Source organism: Thunnus maccoyii, chromosome 18 (assembly GCF_910596095.1).
Source record: "Thunnus maccoyii chromosome 18, fThuMac1.1, whole genome shotgun sequence".
NCBI classification, from domain to species: domain Eukaryota; kingdom Metazoa; phylum Chordata; class Actinopteri; order Scombriformes; family Scombridae; genus Thunnus; species Thunnus maccoyii.
In genome coordinates, this window is record NC_056550.1 from 5,755,605 (window position 1) to 5,781,113 (window position 25,509).

General features: G+C 41.4%; 1 protein-coding gene across 13 annotated transcripts in view; it reads right to left on the reverse strand.

Annotated features, from left to right (window-relative positions):
* Nucleotides 1–10,236: 10,236 nt before the first annotated feature.
* Nucleotides 10,237–25,509, reverse strand: part of nfixb (nuclear factor I/Xb) — a 146,939-nt gene continuing 131,666 nt past the window's right edge. For 10 of the 13 annotated variants that reach the window (XM_042392764.1, XM_042392765.1, XM_042392761.1 and 7 more), the window contains 4 exons: nucleotides 23,000–23,128; nucleotides 18,792–18,967; nucleotides 14,829–14,920; nucleotides 10,237–10,675 (listed from right to left, as the gene is read on the reverse strand). In XM_042392764.1, coding sequence (XP_042248698.1) covers nucleotides 14,849–14,920; nucleotides 18,792–18,967; nucleotides 23,000–23,128 — 377 coding nt within the window. In that variant the 3' untranslated portion in view covers nucleotides 10,237–10,675; nucleotides 14,829–14,848. The remainder of the gene's footprint in view (nucleotides 10,676–14,828; nucleotides 14,921–18,791; nucleotides 18,968–22,999; nucleotides 23,129–25,509) is intronic. The other 3 variants (XM_042392772.1, XM_042392768.1, XM_042392773.1) reach the window with 1 other exon arrangement.

The window sequence follows — 25,509 nt, forward strand, 5'->3', positions numbered from 1 at the left end:
AAAAGTAATCAATTTGCATTATCTAAGTTTGTTAATGCTGTAGCTGGATTGTATGGAAGCACATTCTCCTCACTGCACTTCTACAACATTATCAGTGTGTGTAACTGCTTGTGTGTACCTCTGTAAGCCTCTCGTATGTTACGTCCAATAATGAAATTGGCAGAGATGGACTTGACCGTGCTGCCCTTTGTCTGAGATGATGTTGCTGGGGTCTGTTATGGGGGGGGGAGAAAGAGGGGGGGGGGGGGGGGGGGGGGGGGGGAGGGTGAGGGGGGGGGGAACTAAACTGACACATAAGTATCTGGTTATTCTTTTCACTCTGTACCACCTTCATCTGTCCTGCCATGGTGGCCGCACAGATCGCAGCCAATCAGAATCCCTGCAAAACGCTGTGCCTGTCTGTTTAGATTACTTAAGATCTGGTGCTAATCAACACTACCCACAAAAATCTACTGTGCAACTTACAAACATCAGATTTTTTCTTCTACTATCAAGATTTAAACAGCAGCTAAGTTGAAGCAGTTTTACAGTCTCGATGAAATTTGCACAGTGAAACTCTTGTCAATTTTAATTATTAGTAGACGCAAAGGACACAACAAAAAAAACGACAGAGGGTACATCTGAGTTCTGTAACTGATCAATATTACACAGACGAGTGGGATGACATTACTTTCTTAACTGTTCTTAACTACTTAACCAAAACGATTAAATACCCGCACACTTAAGTTCTTAGGTGTCATTTGCAAATGTGTTTGCAGATAAATGTGTGTACTGCTTGGTGAGGTCTAAACCATCTGCATGTGGTTTTAACAGTGTCACATGTGATCGAGTCAGCAGGATCATAAAAACCACGTCTTTTTTTTTTTTTTTCCTTCTTTTTGTCAATTCTTAACAGGTTCCAAAAGGTGCGTTAAGAATAAACAACTTTATACAGTTATGTGGTTACCGCCATGTGACTTTCATATGTCGTACTAACATGCTTGGTATGTCTAGAAAAGCATATTTTTGCTTTCAGATATTCCAAAAAAAACTTAAGGGAAAGAACTGTTCGAGACACCCTGAACACAGAGCAGGAATCTCCCGTGGAATAGGGAACCAAATCCATTTATTTCTTTTAGATCAAACATACTGTACCTTATCTTCCCAACTTGGGGCAAATTGTAGTTCAGAAAAATGAAACCGTTTGATTTGATTGAATTTGACTGCTTATAAAACTTAGATTAAGTTCTGAATAAAAGAAAAATGACGCTAAATTAACTTTGTAATTCTTCTTTGGGATTGTCTAATTGTCTAATTTGCCCTGCATTATATGGCCAATACAGCCAGTTATGCTCAATTTAAAAACAAATAATACACAGATAATGGACTCATTATGCATATTGAGGCTCAACTACACACAAAACAGCAGATCAGAAAACCATTCTGTGCATCAAGGATCTAATCTTACTGTATGTGCAGATGGGCTGACTGGCCGCTATGATAACTGCGGGCCTGGTTGTAGCGTGTGAGGTGGGGATGTGCGGCAACTAGTTTGTTTTTGACTGCAGAGGTTCTCAGCTTAATGTGGGTCCATGAACAGACAACAACTGTAAAAGAAAAAAAACAACTCATTCTGTATGTGTGAAGGCAGTTTGTACTGACAACTGTCCTACAGCATCAACATGATCTTAGACTATGCTGTGCTACATTAAATATCAGCAGTCTTTCAGGCCTTTGACTCTTTGTGCCTTATTAGTATCGTCATACATGTCATTCACAGTCTGAATACCCACCTGGTCAATGGAGGCCCACGGCTATGTTTTCCCTGCGGCCCTCTAGTGGGTTAATGTGGTCCTGCTATCCCAGGATGCAATGGATGAAAAGTCGGTAAACCATTTGTCTAGCACAGGTTAAACTGACCTGCATGTCTCGACTCTGGGAAGAAACCAACATGATGAGAACATGACAACTCCACATAAAGCCCACAGTTAATAAACTCAAAATACCTGAAAATTTAAGAAGTAAAACTACAGAAATAGTTGTATTAGGGAACTCTTCACTTCAAAACTTCAGTCCAACATCAAATCCAGCAAGTAACTGGTTCTCATTGGTTGTGTACTCACTCTTGAAGCCTTCAAGTTACCAGAAATGAATTGTGTCTGGAACAACACTTCATTCCTGCTACCTGGAAAGTTTCCTGTAATTAGAACCCCAAAGGGCCACATAAATTAAGAGTGTTGGCAAAGGTATTAGCAACAAAATGCAAATTGGATAATGGTTCGCCACTTAGAGTTTTAAAAAAATGGTCTTGTTACAATTAAGATGTATTTCTCCTTGCACAGGTATTCTATCTATATTGTTTGCTCCCAGTTACCCAGTTTAAAGCTCTATTAATTGATTTTCTTGGCCACTTGAGGGCGGCACAAGCTATAAACACAACATTGACATATTATCACCTGATAAAGCTGTGGTGGTGAAGATGTCAGTAAAGTGTTGCTGCTTATTTACACACCCAGTGGACATGGAGCAACACTGACATGGATAAGGAGTGGTGTTCTGCACCAAATGAATGCATGTAAGTATAGTATTTACTCTTTTAGCTGTTTTTACCTCCTGAAAGAAATATTTGCCTCTTTAGCTGCTAAATCTCTATTTTCACTACCTACTCACTATCTTAGTCTACCATTTGGAGGTGGACAAGTAGCATTTATCAGGGCTTTCTCACTGAGAATAGCTGTCTGCTGCAGCTTGAAACTATGCGAATGAGAACAGAACAAGAGACTGAACCAAAACAGTAACATTGCAGGAAGTAAAACCAAAACAACGAGCTGAAAAAAGCTGAAATGTTCTGTCAAGCTGAGGGGAACTGAGCTGAACTGAGTCAACAGTTTCTGCAGATTTGTCATTCGGAGTGATGACTGTTCACGTTACACATAGTCCTTTGACACATTGTGTATATAGAAATATTGATTAGTGCAGCTTTAAATGTGCATTTTTCTACCTAAGAACACAGCTGCTGCTTCATTTCAGAAAAGGAGCTAACCAAAGATCACAATTCAGCTCACAAACTGCACACACATTAAAATAGTATCTAGAGTTTGGACATTGTCTGCCAAAAATGTCCGATAATGATAAACTAGGAAATGCCTGCAAATAACTGGTTGAAAATTGTTTTAATAATCAGGTATTTGCATGCAGTTATTTGTATTTTACTATTGTAAACACAGTGAGCTCTAAAAATAGTCCAGGCTCACATCCAGGTTCCTGATATTCCTATTTCTCAACACAAATTTCCTCATATACTCTGTAACAAAGACATATTGGAGACAATACAGACATGAATAATGGACAAGCAGCCTATGGAGTGGTTCAGCCAACTGTATTAAAGGCTCCCAGGCTTCACAAGGTGGTCGTTGCCCAAAGCCTGTGGTGGAAAGTAACCAAGTACTGTGCCTAAGTACAATTTTGAGGTACTTCTACTACTTTATACTTTTACTCCTCAACATTTCTGAGGAAAATATTGTAATTTTTACAAACTACATCTATTTTACAGTTATAGTTACTTTTGAATTTACATTAAAGAATGCAGTGGAAGTGGAGGCCTCATCTTTTTGGCTTGTGACTCCTTACAAATATATATCTATCTGGGGACCCTTGTCACATTTGAGATGTCACATTTTGACTTGTTAGTAGTTCCAACAAAGAAGTGTTTCCCCTCTAAACCTCCTCAGATGATCTCATTTAACTAAATGTTCAAGGCCCAAAGAGGTAAAATCATCCAATATTTCGCAAAAAAAAAGCAAATATTGGACAAATCCAAAAAGTGAATACTGATTTCTCTAGCAGATCTCTGTTTTTCTTCTTTCCTACCCCATTAATTATCTCACATCCGTTCACAGTGGTCAGTTTTCTGCATATCAAGCACTTTTACTTCTCTATTTCCTGAGATCTTTCAACATGTGCAGCGAGCTGCTGGAAATCTACCAGTCTGTTCACTGTACTTCACTGTGGTCTGCTGGGGGAGCATCACTGGAGCTGATGACACCAACAGAACCAATAAACTGATTAAGAGGGCCGGTTCCATACTGGGCTGCAAACCAGACTGCTTTGAAGTAGTGCTGCTTGTCCACAACTAAACTAATAAAGAGAGTCGACAAAGGCAGGGTACAGTCAAGAACATCCTTTTATTCAATCAAGTGTTGCTCTTTTCAAACTGTTTTTTATTATTATTATGGAAAAGAAACTGTAATTAACACATGCATTTCACCATGGGCTCTGGGAGGTGTGTCTGAGGATGGGGCGCTGCTGCGAGGGGAGGAGGAGGAGGAGCACTCATGATGGGAGGGGTTACAGGTCAGAGGTGAAGGGTTCGGCCGGCCAGGGGGCTCAGTCTACACGTCACTAAACACGGCCCAACGTCCTACAAAACGTGTTAAAAACAAACAAAGCCAAAGGAACATAAAAACAGCGGACGGCCAGGCCACAGGGCCAGACTGGGCTCTCGCTCTCTGAACGGTGCAGGGGCATAATCTGTAGACACCCTCCCTCAACAACACACACACACACACACACAGGCACACACGCACGCACACGCACACACACACACACACACACACTCTCTCTCTCTCTCTTTCTCTCTTTCTCTCTCTCTCTCTGCTCCGTGCAACCTGTTCGTCTCTGATATGGCTTCTCAACTGTGGCGCTTTCACTTGTCAAGGCTTGATTGATAATACTGCTGCTGGCTTCATTTGCTTGATGAAGAAAAATAAAAAGTTGCATATATATAATTTTTTTTTTTTTTTTTTTTTTTTTTTTTAAGCAGGGCACAAATCTGTCATTAAACCTGCACTTGTTTTTTTTTGCTGGTGGAATTTGAAGGTGCTTTCTCTATAAGTCACCAAAGTCTACTAGCTTTTGGAGCCATACCACTTTGGTCAATGTGTCTGTCAAACACTGCGATTTAGAATGGTGGTGAATCAACGTGTAACATTTCTAATGATTGTGCTAAATCTGAGCCTTTTAGTCTCCCCGCTGTGGAACCAGTCCGCTTATAAGGTGCTTCGAGTCATTTCAGTTTCTTTTTTTTTTTTTTAAATAGCTGGTCTCATTCAACCACTAGAAAGGTGCATAATTGACGGTCTCAACGCAGCGTCTTAATGCTGCCTAAGATACTCAGTAAAAATGACAAAAAAAAAAAAAAAAGATATCAATAAGCAAATCCAAATTCAATTATAAAAAAATAAATAGATAGAAACAAGGATTACAAACAAACCTGCCTATACTAGCAGTCCTACTGGTCGTCACCCTCACCCCGTGAGTGCTTTTGCCTCTCCACCACAGTGAAGGATTGATTTGCCCTCCACTGCTCCCAAGGGAGGGTTGGTTGGTAAAGGGGGGTGGTGGTGGTGGTGGTGGTAGGGGGGGCTATTTCATTTTCCGCTCTGCTCTGACAGCCCCCGTCCTCAGCGCAGCCCAGAGCCCGGTGGTGTAACTTGTTCACTTACATTAGCTGTTGAATGGAGAAGCTGAAGAAGATGGGTATGGTAATACAATGTGAAGCATACAGACAAGAATAACATGTGAGCTAACTGCATTCTGCTCAGACAAAAAAATCTTTGAGTATTCTTTTTTTTTCTTTTTTTTAAAACCCCGCCGTTCAGAGAAAGGGAAAAGGGAGAAGGGAGGGGGAGGAGAGGGGGGGAGAGGAGAGGGGAGGAGGGAGGGAGGAAGGAGGGAGGGAGGGGGGGGTTGGTGGAGAAGGAGAAGGTTACGCGGCTACAGACTACTCCAGTGTCCAAGATAGACAGAAGACAAGATACAGAGGAAGAGAAGCGTCTTTTTTTTGGGCTTTTTTTCTGCTTTTCTTAATTATTCAACAATAAAAATAGGAACTAAATCACACCAATTTCCTTTAGTACTATGTATACTGCTTTAAAAAGCTCGAAGAAGAGGAAGAGAAAGAAGTGGATATAGAAGTATGAAGGAGGGGACTTTTTTTTTCTTTTGAGATGGGCACTCAGGAGTACAAGATGGAATCTGTGAACAAAAGGCACTTTTTAGGGACAACCTTTAAGATGCTCTGAGTCTATAACACTACATCACCAAACAAATATTTATAATCATTTACAGTGGGAGATGGGGAATCGGAGGGGGAGAAGAGGGGAGGTGTGTGTATGGGGGGGGGGGTGGGGTTCATTTTGTTACTGAATTGAAGACAGCACCACACAAGCCGCCGGTTCTCTCAATCAACCAACTGGACATTTACACCAAATAGAAAAACTCGCCAGACAAGACAAATTATCATTCATGGTCTTTTTTTTTTTTTTTTTTTTTTTCCTTTTTCTTAAATTGGGAATCCATACTTGTGCATCTCCCAAATTGGGGAAGATCTTGTCTTTGTCCCATGTTAGGATCACTTGTGTTGGATACAAGTCTGGAAAAACACTGCGGTGTACAAGCTGTTTTTCCAACAACTGTCCCTCTGCTGTGGTGTAAAGGTTGGTGGGGAAAAATGCCTTTTGTCACAACAACCTTTTCATACAATGAACCCCTCCCCCCTCGGTAAATACAAAAAGAGAAATAGAATAATGCATGTTTTCCTAAAATTTGCTTTTTATGATAACACTTAATTTTGTTTATTATTATTTATGTATAATAGAGATTGAATGTACTTTATTCTTTAGAAAGCACCAGTTTTTATAGTGATATATATTTTATGAGTTGCAAAATTGTTCCTTCAGCCCTCCCACATGTTGAAAACAAATCATTAGAAATGACGTTTTTTCTTAAAAAAGTGATAAAAGAAAAAAAAAAAGAAAAAAACAAAAGGAAATTAAAAACAATTTCCCCAAACTTACTTACAAAGACTGGGATTTTTTTTCTCTCCGCCCTTATATTTAGAGTCCCAGAGCATGTGGACTTGAAAAACAGACAAAAAAAAAAAAAAAAAAAAACCTCAGAGGGTTTTCCCTCTTTTCTCGCGACACCCTCAAACAATCGCTAACAAACAAACACAATTCCTCTACCAAGGCATTGCACATGGCTCAATCAACATACATCATTTAGTTTCAATAACAATACTTCCCATCAAAACAAGAAAGAAAACAACAAAACCTAATCTGTTCTTTTTTTTTTTTTTGAAATCCTCGACTACGTTATCATCACTGTGGTTGAATCTATTGTTGTGTTTGCCATGGATTTACTTTTTCTTTCATGTCGTTTAATGCGAGTGTGGGTTTAGAGACTGGTACTTTTAAGCTCAAATCAGCGGTTTTCGAGATGTGCGATGTTCGCCATGCTTCAAAAAATAACTAGACTGCCACAGAGCTTATCTTGCAAATAAAAAAAATGTATATATCTATAAATATATATGTGTATTATATATAAAGATGCTTGCGATTATCTAGTGAGCTGTCGCCGTTTTTCCTCTCCTGACATAGATTTTTTTTTTCACCATTCACTATAGCTTATATGTGAGAAAAAGAACCTGAATTCATGTTTGACAAATTGCATAATGGGAATACAGAGGCACTTCCATAGATTAGAAAAGAAATCACCTTAGCCATCGTTAAGTCAGCAGAGCTAGTTCTCTCTACGAAGCTGATGAGATGGTCGCCAGTCGGTTGGCCAACTATGTTGTTTCCCTGCAGTGAAGAACATGGCCAGGCAGTCCAGTTATTTTGTGAGGTTGGATGGGTGGTTTTAATTGAACTTTACATGTTTATCAGGAAATAAATGAGTCAGTCTGAATATGTATGGGCTCATGATATAAAATGATTAAAAGCATAAAAGGCCTCCTCAGATTGTCTACATTTAAGACTTCCCTTTGAATTCAGTCGGGCAGGGCGGTGTGTGTTTGCGTTTATCGTGAGTGGTCTTCATCAGTCTGTGTGTTTAAGAAGTGGCGATCTGTGCTCTACAAGTGGTGGTCAAATCTATTGTAATTCTTAACTAAAAAGAGGTTGGCTGGCATGATTGTTTTAGTGCAGTTTTGATCATTAAGGGCTCATCGATTCACAATAGCTAGGGGGAGTGCTGGTGTGTGTGTGTGTGTGTGTGTGTGTGGGAGGTGGATTACCATAGCAACCAATATCCTTTGCCTGATCCTGTGCACCCCTAATTAAAAAAACAAACAAAAAAAAAAACTAAGTGGGCACATGGGTGATCCTCCTACTGCTAGCCTAGAGGCCCTCGTTCCCTCTCTCCGAAAACAGCCAGATATGTCACATATTAATTTTGCTCCGCAGTGTGGCTCCCTCTGCTCTTGGAGCAGCGGCCCGTCTGGGAGTGTAAACAACAGGGTAAACTTTAGGGAGACAGAAAGAAGAGCAACTCTCTCTTTTACTCTGGGTCCCATCTTCAGCAACCTTTCCCTCCGTGGTTCTGCGTTTCTATCATTCATCGTATCAATCATATCACCACCACCAGCCACCAGCCGTGCCTGGGTCAAATAGTAGATTTTTCTTGACCTGTATGGTTCAGCAGCCGAGTTCCCAGGAATAAAAAAGGTTCCTGTGATTGTCAAAACCTTGCATTGTGTCGCCCTACAATACGGTATGTGGCAAATACGTTTATCTGGCACTGAGAACAAACAAACCATGTTAATGGAAAAGTTTTACCTTTTTGGTAGATATGCTCATTCACTTTCTTGACGAGAGTGAGATGAGAGGATTGATGCCACTTTCATATCTGCGCGTAAATAAGGAGCTGCTGGTTAGTTAGTTGGTTAGTTTAGCTTAGTATAAAGACTGGAAACAGGGGAAATAGCTAGCATGGCTCTGTCAAAAGGTAACACGATCTGCTCACTAGCACCTCTAAAACTCACTAATAAACACGTTATATTGTTTAATTCACACAAAAAAACAAGTGTAAAAATGACAATTCACCGTTTTTGGTTATGTGCCGGAATATTTCTTGGCTGGAACTAGTTGCCTGGTCCCAACTGTAAAATGGCAAATTGTTGTTTTTACATTTAAATTTTTGTACATGTTAAACAAATGAGATGTAACGTGGCCATTGGTGAGTTTTAGAGGTGCTGATAGGCACATTTTTGTTACCTTCTGAAAGAGCCAGGCTACTGTTTGCCCTGCTTCTAGTCTTTATGCTAAGCTAAGCTAACCAGCTGCTAGCAGTAGCTCTATATTTAGTGTACAGACATGAGAGTGGTATCAATCTTCTTCTCTAACTCTGTAAGAAAGCAAATGAGCTTATTTCCCAAAATGTCAAACTTTTACTTTAAGTTTTTGCGAGTACTATTTGATCACGGGTCAGCTAACCACCCTGCTTCAACGTCCAACTTCTTACTGTGTTTCTCTATAAGGTGCTGTCATTCAAATACAAAACAATTAAAAAATAGTACAAATCCAAAAGGAATAAATTCAAATAAGAGAACACACAAGAGATAACAAAATCATTCATCTACATTACAAGAGGGCAAAGGGGGAACCAATAGCTGCTGTCTATAGTCATGGAAACTGTCATTAATGATGTGCGCACACAGATTTTCAGTGTGTGTGTGTGTGTGTGTTGTGGAATTGGATATCTAATCAAATAGGTAGAGAGAGTTCACTGGGCTTACCGTATGTGCATATAAAACGAAAATATAATAATACAACACCACCACCTATAAATACTACAATCTAAATGGTGAGACTGGGCAACTGTGTGTTTTCAATTGTACAAACATGCTGTGGTCATGGCACAGATTGTGTGATCTTTCTGATTTGACTTCCCAGTACAAAGTGTTTGTTGCACGGGGAAATGTGAGAATGAGCGGAGGCCAATGATTTGTCAAACTGAACGATGGGGATTGAGGACATGTGAAGGCTTCTTGTACCTTGGTTTTTCCTCTTTAAAACTCTTAATAGGCAAGTCTGGTTTACCTCCCATGCCTTGTAGGTAAATAGTGCACATCGTTAAGATTAGTGTTAATTGATTCAGCTTGTAGTGCAACCCTTAATCAAGATATGTTTTGGCATGGTCTCTCTCTAGTTAGTAGTAGGGTGAAAGGGGTTTTTATAGAGTCAATGGTCATTCAGAGGGAGAGAAACATTGGGCAATTTGATTTTGTTTTGGGTGATGACAGACATCACAGGAGCATGGACTGCAGCTTTCATTGGAAACCAAATTGTGTCTTTGCTTTGATGAGGCTGTGGATTCATCGTGGGTCAAGCTTTGTAGCTGAAATGTTTAATCTGTGTTGTGGAAACCTGATTTTGTTGGACAGTTGATTTTCGTAGCCATTCGTTACACAATGCGTCCTTGTGAAGTAGGAGAAGTTGACTGCTTTTTCCTCCTCAGGTTCCTCCTGCGTTGCTGCCATGTTGTGCTGGTTCATTGGTTTCAGGAGAGATACCTGCTAGCTGCTTGCTGCCGTTTGTCCCCTTATCCTCCACTATCCTTGCATCCTCGTGTCCATCCGTTCATCTTTCCATCTATCCATCTTTGCTCGAAACGGGTCCTCCCTCTGACTGGGTAAATGAGTCCAGAGTTCCTCTAAAAGCGTCATGCTGCTGAATTTTCCTGCGTTGCTTGGTTATATTTAATGTTAGGTGAGACATACTGTAAGGGCTGGTCGGTGGGTCGGTTGGAGGACAATTATCATCCTGCGGGTTGTTTCTCTGTTTTTCTATTTCCGATTGTAAAGAAAGAATTCTAGTTGCTGGTTTGCACACAGGTCTTGTCAGAGGAACCAAGACTGAAAAAGAAAAAAGTGGGGTAGGGGAATGAGATTATGTTAGAGTCAAAACCAGTAAGATCTGCATACATGTACATACACAAGTAGTGGATAACATAATAAAAACACCTTAGAATACAAATGAATAGTGACTGGCAGTTGGAGCACTTCCTCTGCATGGATAGATATGAAACTCCCCTGTTTGAATCATCAGGACAAAAGATGACCAACTGTGTTAGAAAATACTTTTTGTTTTTTGAAAAAGTACAGTGTATATTCATCAACATTCAAACAAATGTAAATGTATCAGTTAGCAAAAGGCTAGTTTTCATTGGCAGTCCCTTTACCTGTTGTTTGGCATCCAAGAATAATAAAAATAATACAATATGTACAATAGTCAAAACATACTACATTGTGTTATAAAGCATATACAATACAGTTAAACAACATGAGCGGGACAAAATCTAATAGCAGATGATACAGGTACTTGGCTCAAGCCTGTGTACATAAAAATGTGAGGAGACAAATTAACTACGACTCCCAAGGTGCTTTTTGGTAAGAAGAAAGGTCCAACCAATTGAACTGGGGATATTTTACGATTTGTGGTCAGTGTCTGTAGCAAGCGACAGATTGTGACAATTGTGACAATGCTAACATGCTAATGTTTCACAGATAATGTTTATCTGATTTACCATCTTAATTTAGTCTGTTAGCATGCTAACAACCTCTGGGGATACTAATGGCAAGGTTTCTGAGTTCCCCAAGTTTAATTCAAGCATTTTTTTTAGACCTTTAACCAATAAAAAATAATTAATTCATTTAAGTTCTAGCTAAAACTGACATGTGCCCACTATGAGAAAATGAGTTTCCAAGCTGCTGCAGTTAGCAGTATTAATAGTGTTTGCTACACGTCTGATGGTGCTGACTGGAACTCCACAAACTCCACAGCTTCCTGCTGCACAGTCTACTGTTGAAACACTCCACTTTGAGTTTATACTGTAGGTGTATAATATCTCTTGACAGCCCACAGTCGTATACAAAAACACATTATGACTAACATCACTGCCTTCAACAGGCAAGAGAAAATGTTTCATACTTTTGTAAGTGAAATTTAGACATTTTAATACATTCTAAGGCCCTTTTTTGAGGAAACTAAATTTAGTGTTTTTTCAGACTTTTCCAGATGAGTAGTTGCCCTGTAATTAGCTGTTCAGATATTTCAGTCTGGACCAGAGTGGTGGACCGACCGACTGAGAGGTTGACATTGCCATTCATAGAGCCATACTGCTAACAAGGCTAATAAAAAGATGTAATGTAGCAACAAGAGAACAACTCAAAAATCACTATGACAGATCTTAACTGCAGAAACTGTTGTACTGTAAGGTGTTTTTGTTATTTTGTCCCTGTAAATGACTCTGTACACTGTGTTCATGGAGATTTCAACAGTTCTTAATTACAGTGAGTGACAGAGCAGTCATCTGGGCCACCAGCCCAGCTACTGCCACCAATTCTGTCCATTTTTGGAGTGAAGTACAGTATGTCTTGAATTTGGCCAAGCAGTGAGTGGCTCCTAATGGTCAAGCAGCAGCAGGGGGATAGCAGTCTGGCGCTCCCTGTCACTTGCACCATCTTCACGTTGGCTTTCTCCCGCTCAGTGTGAGTAGGGAGCAGAAATGGGTCACCGTCGCTGTTGTTGGCTGCCCTGTTTGGCCTGCATGATCTGGCGCTGTGGGCCAATGTGCCAACATTCTAGAAGTCAAGCCTTGGAAACTACTCTGAGCCTCCAGGGAAGCAGCCTTTTGTTTTGTTTGACTCTAACAGGTCGCATGAATACCCCCCTTCTGCCCTTCTCAGCTACCCTGCTCCCCTGGGCACTGTCCCAGCAGGCCTTGGGCATTGTAACTTCTCCCTTCTTAGTTACTCTCCCTCTCTTTCCTTCTGTGTATGCTCTTACCAACACACACACATACACACACACACAACACACACAAAATCCATCTATCTCCTGTGAACACTCCCACTAAATCCTTGGCAGCAGACAGTGACCACCCTCTTTTCTTTCCTGGCCCCCCACCCTCGCCCCCTCTCGAGCAACCCCTTCTCAAATTCAAGATCAACTGGCTATGACATCATGTCTGGTTGCCGGGGGTAACGAGACGGCCCGGGACGTGACTTCTGTAAGGGCCGAAACTCTGTCGCTCTGTTCCCTCCATTTCCGTCTTTCCCCTGCCCCGTGGGTATCTTGTTTCTTCTCTTTCCTGGTTGCAGCATCCTTTGTTTGCCACTAGAGGGCACCTAGAGCCCACCGATGTCAGCGTGAGCTCTCCAGCCTGTCCTGTACTCGCGGCATACACACTTCTGACAAGGTTTTTGTCTCATAATCAATCTTTTTTTTTTTTTGTGGACCATTATTCTTTTAGTGTCATTTTCTGTGAGGCATGTGCAAACAATTAATGCTGTGTGTTTTGAAAAGTAAAACCATACTTCAGACACTATGTCTCTGTCAGCATTGAGCATCAATTAGCTTCATAAGAAAAGCAAAGAGGGATATAAAGGAAAGCATGTGTCAAGCAGATACAGCCTTTTATTAAAGATACACTACATGGCCAAAAGTATGTGGATACCCATGTCCTCATACTTTTATTGTTTATTGAAATATTTCAGGTACCAGTGAGACATCGGACTCAGGAGGTCCAGTTTGAGTAATGGATCCATGAGTTAGAAGGTTTATCAGATGCCAAAACACTGCATTGTGGTTTATACGTACTGGAAATTTATCACATCGTAATTATTTTATCTTTCGTTGTGACTATCGCAAGGCTAACAGTAGAAATACAGCATTCTTGTTACAAAGTAGTCTACCAGATATCTGGTTTTATTTGATTGGTGTTGTGGAAAAAGTTCCCGGACTACCCTGCGTTTTTTGCCGGAGACCTCTGCGTTGGCACCACCACTGTGTTACCAGACTGGCCAAATGAATGAGCGGGCTGCCTTATTTCACACAAGGCTAAAATCTGTCTAAATGTGACCTTACTGCCCAACCTCAGTGGTCAACCTCACTAATATTCTTGTTTCTGAATGGGAGTAAATCCTGCAGCCAGGTTCCAAAATTTTGCGGAAAGCCTTCCCAGATAAGTGGAGGCTGACAGCAACATATGAAACCCTATATGGTTTTGGAATGAAATGCTAAACAACCACTTTTTATGGCTGTAAAATGTAGGTGTCCACATACTTTTGACCATGCGCTTTAAGATGTGTGTAATCCACCAGGAGTCAGAGTTATGGTAGGTTATTCAGAGTAAAAATATATTAGTAACAAAGAGGGCATTAGGAAGACGAATAAGACTTTGTGAAAAGTGGTGGAGAAAAGGAAATAAAGAGTGGAACGAGAAAGAGTGGAAGGGGATTAAAGAGTGGAGTATAACGAGCGGAGGGGCAGAAAGGAGCAGGAACAGGGAAATGGAAAGGGAAGAAAAGTGAGAGAACCGAGGGCAGAGAAACAAGGGAGGGATCAGCAGAGCAGTTTCAGATGGTTTCCATGTGTTGAGGAGCAGAGCTGAGCTGGCTCCAGGCGGGTGTGGTTGGACACTAATGAGAAAAGTACTGGTGGTAATGGAGGAGGCATATGAACGAGGCGCAGAGTGGTGAAGGGAAGGAACAGAGAAGGTGAAAGAGGGAGAAAGTAAAAGGCAGAGACAGAGAAAATTAATAAGAGGGAGGGAAGAAAGCAGAGTAGGACAAAGCTAAAAAGAGAGGGAAACTGAAGTAGGGAGAGGGGAAGAGAACGGAAAGGAAAGGAGGAAGATTAGAGGTAGCAAGGAGAGGGAGCAAAAAAGGCGGCGAGGGAGAGGGCCTGCTGCCTGAAGGGTAGGCTCCATATGTGCCAAATAAACAGTTGAGCACATATGGTAAACCACACACGTACAGTAAAATACAGATGTACAAATGCACACATTGATGGTGCGCTGTGGGATGGTGTGAGAGAAGAGGTGGAGGAAACCCAGCAGCAGGTTTCAGGGAGTGAGGGAATAAGAAATATTTTGGCGTGCATCCACACAGTTAATACGTTTCCTGAGTTTGACCAGTAATCACAGTCAAAACAGACGAGTTTCCTCCTCACTTTTACACACAGAGAAACTGTCAGTACTGTATGTTCTTATCCCTAAACTCTTACCTGTGTCTGCTGCGGGATGTTCAGAAAGTTGTTGTCCCGTGATCCGATGCCGACAAACCTGTTGGGAGCTGTGGCGCCTGGCGTGGAGTATGCTACAGAAACAGAGGAGGAAGAGAAGAAGACATTAGTGTGAACAAAGATAGCACTGCATTATCTTGTTGAATCTTATAGCAATAGTTCCACATTTTAGGAAATACTTTTTGCTTTTTTGCTGAAAGTTAGATAAGAAGATAGATACCACTCAAATGTGTGTACAGTGAATATAAGGCTGCACTAGCAACAGGTTTGCTTCGCTTAGCATAAAGACTGGAAACAGAACTCCAGAAAGTAACTGCTCCCGGCCAAGAAATAGTCTGACCACCCATGAAACCACAACATGTGTTCTTTACACTTTGGTCTTTGTAGGGATTAAAGAAAAGCAGATATAACGTGTTAATTGGAGAGCTTAAGAGGTGCTGCCAGTCGGGTTTTGTTCTCTAAAATAAGCTAACTGACTGCTAGCGGTAGCTTCATATTTGCCATACAGACATTAATCTTTTCATCTACCTCTCAGCAGGTAAATTTCAAACTATTCCTTACATATAATGACGTGCAGTAAACCTACTTGATCTATGATGTTAAGTAACAAAAAAAAATTCAGATACATGCATTTCGTTCTACAGAAAGTACCACTTTATATCATTGAGGTCATCAAAACCCTATAAAGAAGTTTGCCAAAATCTGTAATGCAAATTTAGATCTCCCAGAGTGAGCACTGAGGATTAAATCCCGTTGATTAACTCAGTTGGAAGTGATTGAGCACACCAGAATCCTGACATTGAGGATCAGTCAGGGACATTTAAAACCCAATGGCATCAAAGTCTCTGACAAATTTAGGGCAGTTTGAGGTACCCAACGGACTCCAGAATTTGAATCTCACTGAGGATTCAGGCCGCTGTGTGCAGACTTGTGCATATGAAAGTCTGTTTGTGTGGGAGAGAGAGAGAGGAAGGATAAGACGAAGAGAGACAGAAGAGACTTTGAAGAGTCAATGGCATGGACATATACAGTATACATCCATGTATTTCTAAGAATTGGGATAACATACATAAGACATAAAAGACTTTGAGACACTGACTGGGGGGTAAAACGAAAACACTAAATTTGAAGGAAAGCTAAAAACAAAAAAATAAAGTGCTCCATCCAGTGCCCCTCCTATCACAGGTGAGGAAGACAAATGTATTGTGACAAAGGCCCCACGATTGGACTGAAATCACTCCTTCACCTTAAATACACACCTTATTCTTCTTAACAATCACCAAACATACAAAATAAAACCCCACCAAGAAACTAAAATCAGCTCAACCAAAAGCAAATATGAAGGAAATTATTCCACCAATGTCCCACTTTCTATTAGAATGTTTTGGAGTCCTTATAAATTAACTGCCCTAAATTTGTGCCCTTCACAGATAAGAATCAATTAATAATCAAAATCTCAAAGTTTTTCACAAGGTTTGCTGATGAGTCCAGCAGGGGAAGAAAGGAATATTTAGAAGGAGAAGAGCTGGGGTGGTGATGCTGCTTCCACACCAGAGAACGCAGGACAGGCTTAACATGTGGAGCCACTCAAACTGACGGGGGCCTAATACAGAACCCAGATGAGCACCACAGGAGTCCATTGTGACGGACATTTCTCACCAAACCTCTGGCGGCCTTGATCTACTCTTATGAGCTTCCATAGTCTTCCAAGGGTTAAGGGAGGTGAGATGTTGGATACACAGGAACAATGATGGCACGGAGTAGGAGGAAGAACAATGGCAGGGGTCTTTTCACTGAAGAGGGTTGGGTTTTTATTTGTGTTTTTTAGATTTTTTTGTTGCTGGTTTGGTTTTGATAACGATCTCTGCGGGGTCACTTACACGGAGATGCGGGCGAGGAGAGTCCGCCGTCAGGGGGCGTGCTGTTGGGTTTAGAGTCGGGCATAGGGAGGGGCACTGGGCGGGCCACTGGGGGAGGTGGAGGCAGCAAGAAGGAGCCTGGCATTTTGCTCTGGCCGCTCCCGTTTGGCTGCAGACAACACAAATAGGGTCAGGAGGGCGACATGCGGCAATCCGCAGACACGGAATGAAAAGAGGACGTAGCTCGGGAGGCCAGGTCCAAAAAAATATCCATGACGAAGGGGGAGGGGGAGGCGATGGTGGAAGGAGGGAGAGGAGGTGGTGGGAAACAACAACCAAAGGGATGATGTATGTGGACGGCATCTTTTATGGAGGTGTGAAAAAATAATAATCACCACAGGGTTTGATAGGAGTGGGTGAGAGTGGTGAGAGGTTCCACAGGGGTGGGCCGTGGTAGGTCGAGGAGGTGTGGAGGAGGGAAGTGAGCAAATTATTTGATTGGGTTCGTCCAGAAGATGGCAAGAAATCAAAACCATGGGAGAATACTCTTCTACACAAGCACAACACCACCAACGATACCAGCACCAAACAACCAAACTCCAACTAAAATCGTAACAGCTAGAGATGAAAACAGAAACACGATGACACAACACAGGACGGGTATGCTTGACTGAAGTGTGCCGTGACTGATTCACTCTCGTGCTGATGGCTGTAACTTCTGAGGGGTTGGGTGGAGCAAAAGAAAAAATAAAAAGGGGAGGATGGGGAACGTCGGGGGTCTGAAACAGCAAACGGCAAAATGACATCGACAAGACAATAACAAAGATTTGTAGACCAGCTGAATAAACAAATGTCTAATGTGTTCATTTGTGTCAGGGTTTGCTGTGGGGTGTTTTTCTGTGTATTTCTCTATACTGTATCTGGATATATAACTTGATAAAATAAGCTTTTGGCATGCACTGTCCACTGAAAGTTATGACATTTATATAATTATAGTCACATTGCACTGTAGAAGCATGCAAGCAAATACAATTCAGATTTGTAGAGTGTGTTGGTGCCAACCTTTCTAAAATGGTAATATATGGAAGCAAGAAACACCGTAATAATTACAATTCTATGAGCACTTAATTTACTTTGAAATTCAACCACTAATAAATAAATTGTTTTGCGTACTAATGCTTTTAGAGCATTAAAATATGTTACTATGAAATCAAGCTGTCTGATTTTATTTGGTTTGAATTCCCCTCTTTGAAATTTCCAGAAGGTACTTTCAAGTTGTAGAATTTTAAAAACTTGTTTTCAAGTTTTTTTTAAGGTTCACAAATTCAGTAAATTTGTGTCCATTATTCACAAAACTCTAATTTGCTCAAATTCAATAAGTCTAATTCTAAACATTCAAATCAGGTAAAAAAAAAATGGTTTACACTCAAAAACAAAACTTCTGAAAAATTGAAACATCTTGGCTGTTGAGGACAAACCGATCAAGCCTGAAGAAATTGATGAAACCTGCCCTATCAGTTTACGTCTTGGCAGTCAAATGATCCAAGAAAGAATCTTGGATCATTTGACTGCCAAGACTTAACTTGTCAAGCTCCGATGGGTGACTACAAACCTTGAACCTTTCTGAATATATGAATGCAGATTTTTTTTTTTTTTTTGAATTGCACCACTTACAATAAAACATGGAAATTGAATAAGTGAGGATTTCATACATTCATTTATATGGTTTTCAAAGTAAAATATTTCAGTCTCAAACATTTTGAGGTATTTTAATTTCAACACTAAGTATTCAGTAGTAGTTAAATTTGACAATTAAGTTGGTTATAAAAATTCTAATATTTTGGCCCTTTTTTGCTTCCATACTCACACATACTTCTTTATTTGTCTACTCTCAGTGGTATGTTAGTATCTTTTAGAATTGTTGTGACACTTTTATGAGCTTCATAAATTGTTACTTTAAGAAAAATCTTTTAAAGTCCTGCAATACTAATGCAAGCTAGGTCAGTGTGTGGCCCATCTGCATTTTCTTTATAAATGACACGTTATTAAGGTAATAGTCCTCCTCCTTCCTGGCAGTGAGCCTTACCTGTCCGGCGGCCTGCCCCGAGCCATCAGCACAGACAAACTGCACAAATTCCTTCAGGGGATCCTGTCCAGGGTGGTGGTGGTAGCGGATGGTTGGGTGGGTGAAATAGGGGCTAGACTGCTGGATGATGGAGGGAGATGGGAAGTGCAGGGCCGAGGCTGAAGCACGGGGACTCCCTGTGAAAAGAGATGTTTGTGTTAGAGGAACACAAGCAGAAAAAGGTGGAGAGAGCGAGAGGACATGAACCACTGTATTCTTACATATGCTTACAGATGGTAGAGATGTATTAAGTGATTAATGAATGATAGCAAGATCACATCACAACTGGAAACGATAAAGTTTAAACCTTGTACTAAAATGTAGAACATGAAAGGAATGTTGTTTTTCCAAGAAAAGCTGATTTCAAGTTAATAGCTATTAAGGGCATTGCTCATAATGTTTTATGATCACTCCAATAAATCTATACAGCTTTATGGGGGAGATTTACACACACATTGCACTCATATGTGCACACTCAGGGACCACATAACAAGTCAGCACCACTCAGACTTATACACATGCACAGGTTCACACACACACTGCGCACACCTGAATATACACAAATTTAATGGATGCAATCACTACATTAAAAAAAAAGAAAAAGCACAAAGAGATCATTGAGTACCGTCTTAAATTAGCAGGTTTTAATGCCTGTGTGCTGTTTTGAGGGTGTGATTCATTGGCATTGATGCAATTTAACATTCAGACAGTAAAGCTGTTTTTATCTGACTCATTTTGTTTCTATGACAGACCTAATCTGTATATTCATTCTGTATGTCTAAGTTGGTGTTTTTTCTTTTAATGAGCTTTGGAGCATCATATCTGCACATATATGTGATGAGTGTGTGTATGACAGGTGCAGGGATACAAAATATCTCAGTATTCTGCGGCTAATAAGCTTATAAAAAAGCTTTTTTTGCTTTACAAGAAAGGAAAGGAGAACGTGGACCAAACACAGCTGTATGTGTGTGTGTGAGATGTGAGAGGGGAGCAGTTGGTTGCGCCTTACCATCAAACACAAAGCCCTCACTGTCAGACCTATATCCATTACTAAATCTCCTTGATTTGTATTAGAAGCCTGTTCTCCTCTTAGCTGTGCCAGTCTGACACCCACCTCATCCCATCCAGGCCCCCCAGCTGCCCATGTTGGGCTGCCAACACTCTTTGGTGCTTGCATTTTATATGTTGTGTGTGCGAGCACACTTCATGAGGGTGCCAACCCTGGTGCATTACCCCCCAGACAGGGGCCTATGCCTCTGAGCCTAGCAACACCTTGCTCCCATGCCAGGCTGCCTGCTCCCCAGTGGAGCTGTCTCCCTGTTCCTATAGTCCCCCTACTAATCCCATTAGAGACTGGGTGAAGGCCAAACACTCTAGGGTATGGGGGCAGGTTGGGGATGAGATAGGGTGGTGGTGATGGAAGGGAGACAGGGTCAGAGGGAATCCCTACACCCCTACCTTCTCTCTTCTTCCTCTAGAGGACAGCTGAATGAGGCTGAACGGACAAACCCTGCCAAAACCATCTCCTTGCACCACCACCACTGCTAGTGGCTAGCCCTAGCATGCTCCCATAAATCCCCTGGATCATGTCTTCCACAAAGAACAACAACATTGCTGATGATGTGGTAAGCACTTTCACGCCAGCATGGGAAAAACCCCAACTTGCACTCTGTAAGAGTTTGTGTACAAAGAAACAAATCACAACTATATAAATCACAACTGCTGGCCAAAAAGAGCATGGGGTATTGTGTGCACATGTGTGCATGTCACTGCAGACATGTAAATGTGTGTGGAGATTGGATTTGCTGTAGCTACATCTCAAGAGGCACAGGGTCTGTCAACAACCACGGAGGAGGGTTTAATGACACAGCGGTCAAACTCATTGCTTCACATCTGCTCAGTGGCTTAAAAAGCCTTTGATGTAGGCTAGCTACACAGAACTAAAGCACATGGGTAATTATCTCTAGCGAGTTCCTTCACTGGGTGAGTTCACAAATGTGCACTTTCCAGAAAGAAGAGGAAACCTCTTTCTCAATCTGCGCCGTGGTGATAAAATTAAGAGTGGTGATTTATTGTCAGAGCTCCTTTGGCTCTGTTTGTTATCTGATGTTATCATGAGCTGCTTGCTTCAGTCTGGTGGAAGATCAGCTGGGTCACACAGCAACTCCGAGCACCAATGTTCTGCTCTTGCCAGTGTGAAGAATAAAGACTTGTGCTTACCCACATTGGAATCAATTAGGAGATCCCACACTGTAAAGAAAAGCAAGTCCATAAAAATGTACAAAGAAGAAGTAAAAAAGGACTACAAAGAAGATAAAGATCAGTGAAATGGAAAGACCCATGTTCGGATCAGCCTTTTGGGGGGCAAAAATTAGTTGCTGGGACTCTATTTACCCCCAGTCCCCTCCCACATTTTGTGCAATATGTACAGTATTCCTATAGTGGAATATATGGTGCCAAGTTTGCTGTGTAGTAATGTGATTAAACACAAATTGATATTAATATGCACCATGTAAGCACAATGTTAGTATCACCTTTAAACTATTTTTGACACCAAACCAAACCAAGTATTTTGACACAGGGACCCCATTAACCCAAATAACAGAGCCTCAGTACCCGATTTAAAGGGACACTCTGCTGATTTTACACATGAAGTTCAGTTTGCTAGTTATGAGGAGTACTACTCAGCCTGTGGAAACTGTTATATAATGTCTTCTGTGGCACTGGAGGAAGCGCTCCCAAGTGTCATAAAAAATAAACCTAATGCTTGGTTTGAGCTTGAGGCTTAAAATGTTCTTACAAACTGGGGGTGTGGAGTGGATCTATTGAAAGACACTATCCAGTTGCATTATGGGAATTGTAGGATCCTGTGTTTTTGAAGCTTGGCCCAAACTACAGATTAAAATTCAGGATCAGCATCTACTGCTTTGATTTTGACCATACTTTGAACTCTTGTGAGTCCACCAACTTGAATCATATCTTGCAATGCAACACTTTGGGGTACCCTTTAAGGCCCTGATCATACCAGATCATACTTACTTTATAGATGAACATTCGCATATTCCCAAACTTGCAGTTCATCAAATTACCACAAACCAATTGTCACACAGCAAACCTGGGGCTTTTGGGGCCCCTGGAGATCTTGGGGTCCGGGGCAGTTGCCCAGTTAAACCAGCCTGGTTAAGACCAATGGCAATTTTTTGGGAATATTCATTGTAGGTGTAGAGCATTCAAGTGACATACCTAACATACCTTGCAAATTTCCACCAAGAAATTTCACCAAAATTCAAGATTTTAATAATGCCGTTGAGTCATCTTTAATCTTTAATATGTAATTGTAAAATATTTACAATCTAAGGAAATAAACATAAAATAATATATTTCTTTTTCTGCTAAATAATGTTTTCATTTGAGCCTAGTTGGGAAATTGTCAATGTTATTAACACTTTACTCATTATTATTTATTATGCTTTTGAAATGTATTATTACTCATTAACATATTACATTATTAGGTCTTAGTTTTCTCTTGATGTCTACAAAGTTTGCAGGTTTCAGGAATTTTCTAGAAACAAATGTCGTCTTAAATATGCAGAATAAGCCAGGAGTCGATGAGTAAACAACACTTAATTCAGTTCCTGTTACCATGTAACACCTCCTGAGGTGTGCAGTCATAACTTTTTAGAAGTATAATTTCCATCATAAAGGACAAATGCCAGAATAAGAGAATGTAAGCAACTGACACTCGTGCAGTTAGAGATGTGACAGAATAGGCAGCAGCAGCCACCTCGCTAGAAAGAAGAAAATCATCAACAGAGATGATATCTAGACATGAACGACCACCGACCAACCACCAACAGACAGGTGCAGAAAAGTCAGACACCACACCCAGACTCCCTAGAGCTCCGTCAGCAGCTTGACCTGCACCCTACGAGGCCAGAACAGGCAGAGGAGGAGGCAGAGGTGAGCACAGGCCTGCAGAGGTATACGTGCCAGCTTTAAATTCCCAGCCACTCTCATCTCCCAAAGACAACGCTCCCATCTTTGTGCCGGGGGGCGGGTGGGGAGGGGGAGGGGTGGGGCCTGAAGTAGTGGGGTGGGTAGGAGGAGATGGTGAGGAGGGGAGAGGAGGAGAGGGCGATCAGGGGGATCGGGAGCTGGATTGGTCTCACCTGGTCTCACTCCCGCCAGCATTGGCAGTGGGTGGTGGGTGAACGCCATGCGGGGGGACCTCGTCTGGGAGGACAGGGCGCTGAAATCGAATTTCCCCGGCTTCTTAAGAGAACCAGGCGATGAGAGTCCTGGTAAAAAGGGGATCAACAAAATGGCAGAACAGAGACGTGGTTTTAATTAAACATGGCTGCTTTGCTTACTTTGACTCTAATAAAAAAGAAAAAAAAAAAAAAGAAAAAAATAAACTTATCAAGACTTTTTAATTTACAAGAATCGAATGATTATGATCGACTGAAATCAATGGATTGATCAATTGATTCATTCATTGATTCATTGATTGGTTTAACATACAGATGGGTCGACTAATCTCACTGTCCAATAGTCTATGATTGTGTACAGTCAGCGGGCTGTACCATGTCTGTCAGATTGAGGGGGGTGGGGGGGGTTGGGAGGGGAGGTTGAGGGCAGGGTCCGGTGAGAGGCCATGTTTTGGAAGCAGCGGGGGTTCAGAGTGAAGGGAGGTGACGGGAGAGAGGGGGGAGGCTGGGGGGCAAAGTGTCAGGAGAGAGAAGAGCTGGGAAATGCAATGGCGGTCCAACTACGGTCACCACTGTAGTGCGACAACAGATGACAGCGCAAACCATTGAACTCAATTCAAAGATGGCTCCTTTTTGAGAAAGCTTTTAAAATATCAGATCCGAACTATCTGACTGATCCCGGACCAGAATGATCTCATAGCCCGATGGTCCATTCAGTTTAAAGACAGCAGCTACAGAGAGGCGAGGGAACAGTCAACAAACACGCCAACCAACCTACAGTACTCACTGCACTTGTCAGGATGCCTCTTTAGAATGAATGGGATTTTGGATGGCCTCATATCTGGGGCAGACTGTGTTTTTCCAGCCAAAGCCAGCATGAGCTACACCACTACATATAGCTGCAGAAGAGCATGCCAAAACATACATCAGTGGATCCTCTGATGTAGTGCCCTTATGCATATCTGACTGTCAGGTATTTTATGATTCTGCTTTAAGACATACAGTATTTCATAAAGAGGAGCTTGAACTCACACACACACACACACACACACACACACACGCACAAGCTGTTCAGGCTGGGTGGCGAGCACCGGGCAAACTGCCAGTGAAGGCTGGATGGGAGAGCTGCAGAGAGATGGAAGGAGTTAAGCGGGAGAGGAGCGGTGACGGCATGGCCGACACACATAGACAAACATTAAAGTGTCCCCCTCTGTCTATAAATGTCGGCTGAGGCTGAAGGACTGCATGAAATATCCCTCAGTTTGGTAAAAACGGGCACACTAAGTATAGGCCGGGCTCACCAGCGGACCAGAAACATGGCCAAAAGTGTGAGAGCTACAGATAAAAGAGGTTCTCTTCTGTGATCAAGGCCTTGTGTGGTGGGCACTGAGGGAATTTATTTTGATGTATGGTAATCCAAAGGCGCAATTTAGAATTTCTTGGTTTGAGGACCAGCGCCAAATGGTGTATTTGACCTCTGCTGGGAACCACAATGTTGAATATATGCTGAAATAAAAGGCTGGAAAGAACAATCCATAAAACAGAGAATGATGAGGAAGTAAAAGTATAGAAAAGTACATCAGCGTGGACACACAGACCTCATTACTTTTCTATGGAACATACTGAGCTCATGTTTTGTTTGCATCAGATTTGCTTGAAAAAATCAGTGATAAACAACCTTGGCGAACAAATACCCCATAAAGCACTAAACGACACAATATTCACACATATAAAACAAACACACTCAAATAAAGACGTGGGTAATTTCACCATGGCCCAAAGAGATGTGGAAATAGATTTTATGAGCTAAGCGTATAAAGTCTAACAGAGCAGATTTCTGAAAAGCTTTTTTTTTTAATGCTACACTGGGAAATGTTTTATCACTATTTACCCACAATGCTCATAGGCAGCATGGGCGCAGCTGTGCTTGTGTGGGCACCGATAAGTATAGAAAAAGGTGGGCGCCGGCTCTTATGTTCAGCGAGGCACATCATGTGACTCCACATGTAGGTGGGAGGAGCAGACACAGTAATCATTTTTATTTACTGGTGGAGTTTTGTTGTTCAGTTAAAATGTTGTTTGCCTGTAATTCCATGTGTTTTAATGACGACGATGACAAGATACATAATACACTTTGAGTGTTTTTTTTTAAACTCTTTGAGCTGCTTGTGTGTTGTCAGGGTGAGAAATGATACAATGAGTCCAACTTTCTCCTTGAGATAGGTAGAATAAGACATAAAGTGACCTATATAGTTTGTACTGTATGTATCATATTTGATACATAGAAATTCATTCTCAGCAAAAATGTTAGTGAAGTTGCATTATGGGTAATCAGTCAGTCACTGAGTCAACAGCCTAGTAAAAAAGGATTCGATAAACAGCTGAACGCTCTAAAACAAAAAAGTGTTCATAAAAAGTCCAAAGATAAAAATTATAAGACCGTCTGCTACAGTCAGTACAACATTAGTAGC